The following is a 9,645-nucleotide window of genomic DNA, read 5'->3' as shown; positions in this document are numbered from 1 at the left end:
ACTAATGTTAAGAAATTTGTTATATTGTGATACCAAACGACAGTTTCATAGGTGCTTTCAGTGGTATTTTATGGATATAATGTAGTGGATTATGATTGAAAAAATATACAGGGAATTTCACTTTTACAATTGGTTTGGTTTGTGGGGCTTAACATCCCAAAACGACTCAGGCTATGAGAGACGCCGTAGTGGAGGACTCCGGAAATTTCGACCACCTGGGGTTCTTTAACGTGCGCTGACATCGCACAGCACACGGGCGCCTTGCTTTTCGCCTCCATCGAAAAGCTCTAGCCGAGGTAGGGATTTGATCCCGCGTCCTTGGGAACAGTAGTCGAGCGCTGTGACCACTGCGCCACCCCGGCGGGGTACTTTTACAATTCAGAGTTCCACAAAGAAGTACAGCAGTACCATGTATAATAAATATTTATATCCGTCCTCGGCTCGGATTAAAAAAAAAACGCATTAATAATTTTGCAATGCGCAGATAACACCATCCGCTGCTATTGATATTTGAGGTTTCTGTTCAGATGTATTATTTTAGCACGTCATATTCAAGGCGATTGGCAGGAATACAATTCGCTTTTTAATAACCCAAAACAAATCCACTTTGCTTCAGTAACCCTCCCAAGCATATTATCTTAACTGAGGCACTTCTGTTACATATAGTTCGTATTTTCATGCTTGTAATTCCCCTCTGATAGTCAGTTTGTGTGGGTCAACATCTTTCTGGCCTCAGATGAATTGAACTAGACAAACTTTCCGAGCGCGACTGAATTTCGAACCAAGGCCGACGCGAACAGGTGTCGCCACTGCATTAGAGATCACTATATGCCGTTGCCGCATTTTGAAGAGAAGCAAACTCGCTCATCTCTCTATTGTATTCAGAGGTTGAATCATTACCCTATTTCTTGCATTAAGCAGCAAAGCGAGCTAAGTTTGTCTAACAGAGTCCGACTAGCCTAGCTTTAAGTGCACCGCTGCTACAGTGTTGTCTGGTACAGCGCTAGGCTATATTGTTGCTTTGCTGATTTTTTCTGTGTGTTGTTTTGCCGCTGTGCCGATGGCTGTGCTATTTTGTTCGCGCGCTTTTTGTTGCGTGAGTCCGTTCTCTTAGCAGTAGGGTCCTCTGAGCAGCATCACATGCGACAAATAGCGTAAATATTGTCAAAACGAATTAGACTGCATATAAAGCCCGCGATTCCCGGCAGTTCTGTTGGGCGATGCATTAACAATACTTACCTCAGCATTCAAAATACCTGTTTGAATCTGGTAAGTAATCGTTTTCTGTTCTTTTTTTTTTACAATTCACTACATTCAAACGACGTTTTTCTTTTTTACAATGCACATATTCAAGGGAATTAAATCTTTCCGGGGGCCTGTTCCCGTGTAGGTTGCAATATGTGATGTTTTTTATTCTTAATGGCCGCAAAACCAACCGTGAATAAAGCCAGGACGTTACACTATGACAATCCTTATACTATACAATTACCTTTAACGTAGTCACTTCCTACATTCAGTGAATGTATGTTACCTTTAGGGTGCGTTTAGAGACGCGGCTCAGCAACAATAGTTAAAGGAAAACTAGTGAGGAGAAACGCTGCTGGACCCTACCGTCGAGAAAACGGAATTGCGCTTTTTTGTTGGTGTGCTAACATTTGGTTTATTCTGTTTTGGCGCGTGCTGCTTTCACGTGTGCTCTTTTGTCACCATGCTTATTTTCCCTGTGCTGTTTTCGTGTGCCGTTCGTTCGTGTCCTAGCATTTAGTGCTGCTGAGGAATTCGGAACCGCCAAGTATTTGAACCCACAAATAGCACATAAGGAACGGAAATATTTTCGTTCGACACCTTTGTGGACGATTCCGAATTCCAAAACACGAATAAAACGTGGGAAGAGAGTGCTAGTCTTGAACTTCTCCTTGTCCTCTTCTTTCACACTTGCATTCGCTTGATCATTTCAAATCTGAAGGAGAGAATAGACATTGAAAAAATACCAAGACTTTAAATGGCCTCACTATTGTGACTTGGTTGGTTGAAAATTCCACAACTCAGCTGACGGACCCGAGCTCCACCCTCAGTGGTGAAGCGTCTCGATAGGAGAGAAAACGCCATGCAGCTTGTATTGCGGGGTGTCCGTGGTGGAGATTAAAGACCTCAAGTCGTACGAGATATTCGAAGCCCTCCACTACAGCCAATCAAAAAATAATTGGCTGGTGGCTTTTCCTGGTTAACGAAATGGAGTGGCGAAAGCACGCTCTTCTATGCTCTCTTTGGCACGCTGTATTCTTGTTTCGTTGCGGCGCCGAAGACTGGCTTCTTTCAGTCTAGCCGACTCTTCACTGTACATAATGGCTCGCCTTCCCCGACGCCAAACCATATATATACACACACTGCGACACCTCCTCTCCCCTACCGCGCATGTGCACACTGTAGCGTAGTGGTGTTGCTTTCGCAACAAAACGTGTCTTTTCAAAGAACAGGGTGCGTATTGGGTTCGTGCGAACTATCTCCAAGATAATCATTTGAGTATTAGGGAGGCTCTTATATTTGGAAGATCCCATTTCCTTTGTATTAGTAGCTTGAGACGCTTGTGAGTCACTCCGCGTTGCGATGACAGGAACTCTACCGAATTGGCAGAAAGGGTTCCCTGATGATCTCCGCGTGGTTCAGGCAGGCTGAAGCGCCATGGCAAACTATGCGTAAGCAGAGAATGAAATCGCTTGAGATGATGCTTAACGTCATCGCAACATATTTCCCAACTCGGCAGCGCCTAAGATATTTGATCACGTAGCCGACTCAAAATAAGCTCGACACAACAAAAAAAAAAACAAAACTTAGACCTACTTATGCAATATGATTATGCGAAGCATTAGGCCACAAGTGCGACTCCGGTGAAGGATGGTTTTTCAGTGCGACCCAATCAATCAACAAGGTAATCATACTTAGTTTAAGGATTCCGAAACGTTAACTAAACTTTCTTCACATGGTCGGGAAATCTCATTTTACTATGCTACTAACGGACTCGACGACATTTGTACAATCCTTAGATTGTGTTATAACGGGCTCTTGTTTGAGTTTTCCTGTATGTATTTGCTGTAACAACCGATATTTTTATTGCGAAAGCAATACTACGCCAGGTCTAGCCTTCGTCGCGGAGTGGCGTCTCTCTGTTCGTGTACGTGTCCATGGTACCCTGGCAGGAGCTGTCAAATTGGGTCTCTCGTTTCACATGGGGCGTTTATGTCAGACTCAGCCTACCAGGACACTGGCATTCACGTTACCCCTATAGGCCTTTCAGGCACGTTCATACGGCTTGGGCTTGGTTAAAGCGGAGCTTTATATGTGGGCTGGGGAAGAAGAAAAACGCTCGGTCATCCGCAGCTAATGCTTTCAATCTCTGTACGGTTAATCAGTGCTTAATCCTTTTAATTTATTTTTAGTTTAGCGCTGTGATGTGGTAGCGATGTAACTACAGGCTAGTGATACTCAACATAGGAATTAAAACGTCTCGTCTCCTATTATAAAAGTAAAAAATTCGTAGTTAAAAGCAAATGGCGAAGCCTTAGTTTTTTACAAAGATTCTGTTGTTCTTTATCACTATTATTCCGTGCACTTTGTCACTCACTACTTCTCTCAAATTTAAGGACAGGGCTGCAAGTACTTTAACACATAAAGCACTTTAAAAACTACTGCAGAGATCATGTACCTAGTGCACTGATTTATTTCTCATTGCAAAAGTTAGTTTGAGGTAATAGCACAGAATATTTGTTGACAGAAGCGGCGTTAGCATGAGCCTCCTGGTCGGTAGCTTGCTTCCAAAATGCTTTTGTTTTCTTCATCATGTGTGCCACATGAAGTTACCAAAGATTTAAGTTAGGCGTTGGGAGGTATTACCAAAGGGCTAAATTTACGCCGTAAACTGTTTTTTTTTTTTTTTAATTTCTTGCAGCTCAGTCCAACCAGAAAAGGTGTTGCCGCAGGGATCGTGTTTCTGACAACGGTTTTGCTCCTCGCTGTCGTCATCACAGCGATCGCGTTGACATTCCGGACCGAGAAAGCAGTTTCGAAGGGGAAGCCGTACTGCGACACGATTCACTGCCAATTACACATGAATGTTCTGATGTCTCGTCTCAACAGGAGTATCGACCCGTGCGAGGATTTCTCAGCGTATGTCTGCTCCAGTTGGTTTCCTACTAGCGATAAGCGGGTGCACGTGAAGACTCCCGTCGATGAGGTTACGTTCTCGCGACTGGCAGACTTCACTACCATGCTCGTCCGCGGCACGCAAAAGATCCAAGCTGGTCAGAAGGCTCTCAACATGTACAAGGCCTGCATGACCACAAATGACCACGGTGGCGCCTACCTACCGGATTTCAAGCAGCTTATGCGGGAAATGGATCTCAGTTGGCCGGAGCCGTCGCCAGAGGACGCCGACCCTCTAGGTGTCATAGTGGCGCTCTCACACAAGTGGCGAATTGATTTGTGGCTCGAGGTCCGTGTGCTACCTCTGCCAGCTCATAAAAAATGGCGCCTCGGCTTCGGTCCTGCGCAACAGATACCTCTTCTTCTAAACCAGTACGAGTCTGTGAAGGAAATTAGAAGCTACACTGAGTACTGGATGGGTTTCTATAGAGACCTTAGCGTTAACTCGGGCACTACGGACGCATCGACTCTAGAAGCTACGATCAATGACACACGCACCATGGATGGAAGTATACTAACTCGCCTGAGTGAACTCATCTTCACCCGAATAAAATCCCCTGTTGCCTTTCGCCTCGAAAAATTCGGTGATTACTCCCAACCCATTACTTCAGCCATGTGGAAGAAGCTCCTTGATAAAATAATAAAAGTGGATCCTCCGTTGGGTGTCGGTGACGTCGTTAGCCTCAAAAGTAGCAACCTCTTAAAGACCATCGGTAGCTTCTTCAGCCAGTACGGCGAATTTAGACTTCTCCACCAGTTTTCTTGGGCATTCGTTCAGTTGTACGCTCCAATAGCTGAGCCTCGGATGCTGCTGAGGCATTTTGGCAATATTTACAAGGCTAACGTCTACAAGTCCACTTACTGTGGATTACACGTTGAATCGACATACAAGGTGCTCGTGCTCTCGCTTGAAATGTCCACCAGCAAGAACGAAAAGGACAAGGACCTTATTCGGACCAGGTTCCAAGGAATGGTATCGGCTGCTATCAAGAAAGTCGAGAATTCATCGTGGATTGACGAACGTGGCAAGCGCGTCATCAGCGGTAAGATTGCGTCCGTTAAGATAAGGGCGTGGCCTGATCAGGAGCTGATGGGTAACCAGACTCTTGAGGAAATTTACAAGGAGTATCCGACCACGGCGGAATCGTTCGCTGAGCTCTGGATGCAAGCAAGAAGGACCATACGCACTGAAATGGAGAAATTGAGCCGCATTCAAGATTCCCAGGCGTATTACGAAGCGCGTATTTTACCACTGAACTTCGCGCAATCCTACCCGGAATATGACTACTTCTCAGGCCTCATACAAATGCCAATATATATGCTCAATCCACCGCTGTTCTATAGAGAAGGAACAAACGCCATGCTTTTCGGTGGTTTGGGATACTTGCTCGCTTTGGAGCTGGCTAAGGCGTTTGATGAAACTGGCATTCGTTGGCTGCCAAATGGCACAAGTGTTGACAGCATTCTTTCAGAAGAGTCTAAAAAAGGTTTTCGAGAGCGGAACAGCTGCCTCAAAACGCAAGGAAGCGTGTTTCCAGTATTACCGGCGCTTGAAATCGCGTACGCTGCACTGCAAGAGGCTGATGAGGGCGGCAGTGGTAGCCTTCCTGTCGGAGAAGACCTTCCACCGTTGAAAGCGTTCTTCATGACCATCTGTTACATGGCCTGCTCTAAACACAACTTCCAAAGCGCCTACACTGCGGACTGCAACAAAATTGCTCGCAATAGTGATGCCTTCGCGAGGTCGTTCAACTGCACACCTGGCGCCAAGATGAACCCTGAGAAGAAATGTGTTTTCTTCACCTAACAGAAGATTACTACTGTGGTCCACGAATGTGCCCCCTTGCCATTGTTATCCCCCAAAATGTTTTCGACAGACTCCGCATCCTTGGTTAGTATGCACTCCTCTAGACCTTCATTTCCTATGTCAATTCTGTTTTTATTTTGACACCAGTTTTTTGTGAACGCTTGTACTATTTCCACTCATTTCTAAAGATCACAAGCTCCATAGAAGAGTGATCTACTTATAATATTAGCAGGCCAAGCTTTTCCGCCAACCAATACGGTGCTGTCATTTTCCTACTGTGCTCAATAGGTCACGAGCGTCGTGAATCTTGCGACCAATTGTTCACTACTCACATAATGTAATAATAGACTGATAGATTGATGCACGTCATCGATATGGGCTTAAGGTGCTTCAGAATGAGGCATGTTTCACGACGTTTTGTGACAAGGACGTCATTGCAAAAGATTTGCTCGTGGGAGGCCTTTTGCCCACAGTTATGCTGTGACAATGGTTTTAACTTTACACATAACGCGCAAGAACCCTGGAAGAATTTTATTGCTTTTTTTCTTCCACTTTTTTTGTGTGCCTGTATTTGGGAGGAAGCACAAATTTGTCACTGATCTTAGTCTGTGAACGTGCTTTATTGAAGTGTGGTAGGCGTTTTTTTATACAAGAGGTTCATATATCAAACTTTGATGTGTTGTCTATTTCATTTGTTATGAATGGATCAATGTTGTGTAAAACAATGCCTTTGCTCGTAGATGTCTGATTTGAGATTTCATTGCGTTAAAATTTGTATCAAATGCAGTAATTGTGCTGTCCACAAAGCCAGACAGGACTTTTTTTTTTAATCACAGCCTGTGGCCCTTGATTTATGCTCTTGTCAACTAGTCATTCTCCTACGACACTCATTAAGTGTCATGAGTCCGGTAGCTTATATATGACGCAGCTGAAAAAGAAAGCACCCAAGCCTCTTCACCATCATGATCGTCTGTATTGACGCGCAGTGTACATCATGTACTGAAGGACGACCATAACCTCCGCTGTAAACATACTGAGGACGCAATCTGAATATCAGACCTGCTTTTCACCAATATCGTTAACGATGTTTTGTAGTCCTGCAAGATTCTATAGGTAAACGGGAAGTCCACATGCTTGAATTTGACGGCAAGACGACATCGCAGGGCCCTTGACGACTAGGCGTGCCAGTTTCTTTCAGACCATTCTTTCACCACGTTTTTACTCTAGTAATTCAGTATCCCATAGTTAACCTATATAGGCTCTCACTCAGTGGCACTGTAGGAATCGCATTCGTATGTATAAACCCAGGGCACCAGTTTTTAGTGACGTCAATGAGATACATAAAATTCTTAATACAGCAATTCACTCTGGCGTTATTCTCTAATATCCCAGCATTCAATATCCGATGAGGAAACCCCGGATGACTGAAAAATTCCTAAATCAACTCAAAATCTTTAAAATTGTCAGTAATTACCGCCTCATATTTCTAACAAGTACACGAAGCAAATATGATGAACACATCATCGAGCCATGCATCGCATAGAAACATAACGCTGAAAGAAAGCTTCAACAAATCAACGTAACTTTGGAGAAATATTTTTTCTGTAATACGCATATATTTGAACTATCTTGAGAAGAAAGGTGTTAGGCAAGGAGACACAATCTCCCCAGTACTATTCACAGCTTGCTTAGAAGACGTATTCAGAGACATGAAATGGGAGCAGTTAGGCATAAGAGTAAATGGAGAATATCTCAGTAATCTGCTATTTCATGAAGACATTGCCTTGCTAAGTAACACAGGAGATGAACTGCAAATAATGATTGGTGACCTAGACTGGAAAAGGAGAAAGGTAGGCTTAAAAATCAATATGCAAGACAAATCAAGACAGCCTCGGGAAAGAACAGCAGTTTACATTAGGAGCGAAGCAATGAAAGTAGCAGGCGAATATGTGCACTTAGGACAGGTAGTAACCGCAGATCCGGACCATGAAAAGGAAATACGATTAGGATGGAGCGCATTTGGCAAGCACTCGAATATTATGACTAGCAGCTTACCGGTATCGCTCAAGAGGAAAGTATACAACAGTTGCATATTACCTGTAATCACCTATGGGGCTGAAACGTGGAGGCTAACCAAGAGGGTTTTACTTAAGTTGAGGACAGCGCAGAGGGATATGGAACTAAAAATGGTAGGGGTAACATTAAGGGATAGGAAGCGTGCAGAGTATGTCAGAGAAATAACTCCAGTTACTGACATTCTAGTGGAAATCAAGAAATGGGCATGGCCAGGACATCTAGTACGATTGCATTGGAAAACATTTATTGTCAGCAATGAGCGATTTGTGGGCGCTACACTTAGATGGCTTCAAGTCCGTTGCTCTCGGCGACCTTTTGAGCCCACTCAGTAGCGCGAACATGCGTTAACGGGTCTGAGCTGGCCAGTATAGCCTCCCACAGCTCAAAAGAAGGGACTGGTAGTAGGTCCGCCGGTGGCGGCGCTTTTTTGCAGCTCCATAATGTGTGATCGTATCCTGCTATTTCGCCGCAGTGTTTACAATTTGGATTGTATTGTGCTGGGTACATGTGCGCTAATTTAGGAAGGCTGAAGAAGGCACGCGTCTAGAGCCGACGCCAGATTACTTCCTGTCTTTTGTCTAGTTTCTTGTCTGCTGGAGGATATATCCGCCATTCTAGTATAAAGTGATTAGTGTAGTCATGAATGAGATTAGTGCATCTCTCTAGAAATTGGTGGAATCAACCTGGCTCACTGCTCGGCTAACATAACCTCGAGCTATACTGCGAGCCAACTCGTTTCCTTTGTTCCCCGAGTGTGCCGGCACCCATATTAATTCCACCTCTTTTTGGTTACAGTCTTTATATCTTAAAATTCGCTCTGTCGCTTTGGCGATCATGCCCCTCGCAAAATACTTCAGCAGATTTGGAGTCGCTTATTATGGTAACCGCTTTGGTGCTGAACATCGCCATGGCGATAGCCGCCTCCTCCGCTGTCCCTGAGTAGTTTGTTTTCACTGAACCTACCATTAATGTTTTACCCGAGTCGTTCACGCCCACGATAGCAAAAGAGTTGCCTCTTTACTATTCCGCCGTGTCTACATAAACAGTGTATTTAGAGCCTTCTAACTTGGCCTCAAGAGCCTTTGCTCTTGCTTCTCTCCTGCCTTCATGAAAAGCAGGGTGCATGTTTTTAGTAGCGGTTTAACAGTAAGTGCTTTCCTTACTTCAGTCGGCAGTTGTACTTGTGCATTTCTTTCCGGGATTCTATGTTGTAGTCCTAATTTACCCAGGATGTTCCATCCCGTGAATGTGGTGGCGAGCCTCTTTAGCTGTGTTATTATATGTGACTCACATAGACCCCCAGTTTAAGAAGTCTTTCCGTAGGGGTGCAGTGGGGTACCCCAGTGCTGCTTTATATGCCTGCATTATGATCGTTTCAATTTTGTTCTTTTCTGCCACCCCTAGCTTGACGTAGAGGATGGTGTACACTAATCTGCTTATCACAAAAGCAATTCGGCACAAATCTTTCTCTTTCCTTGCCCATTCCGCATATTCTTCAACAATGTCGATTGCCTGTTGAACATTATCTTCTATTTCCCCATCGTTGCCTGTGCATGTCCATA

At 44.4% G+C, this 9,645-nt stretch overlaps 1 protein-coding gene across 1 annotated transcript; it reads left to right on the top strand.

Annotated features, from left to right (window-relative positions):
- The first annotated feature begins 4,105 nt into the window (after positions 1 to 4,105).
- On the top strand, positions 4,106 to 6,007 carry LOC146180678 (neprilysin-1-like). Its single transcript, XM_084575624.1, has one exon. The coding sequence runs from the start codon at positions 4,106 to 4,108 to the stop codon at positions 6,005 to 6,007; it is 1,902 nt and encodes a 633-aa protein (XP_084431750.1).
- Positions 6,008 to 9,645: the final 3,638 nt, after the last annotated feature.

The sequence above is a fragment of the Amblyomma maculatum genome, chromosome 8 (genome assembly GCF_055883805.1).
Source record: "Amblyomma maculatum isolate TAMU_Amacu chromosome 8, ASM5588380v1, whole genome shotgun sequence".
NCBI classification, from domain to species: domain Eukaryota; kingdom Metazoa; phylum Arthropoda; class Arachnida; order Ixodida; family Ixodidae; genus Amblyomma; species Amblyomma maculatum.
This window is presented reverse-complemented; position numbering and strand designations above follow the sequence as displayed.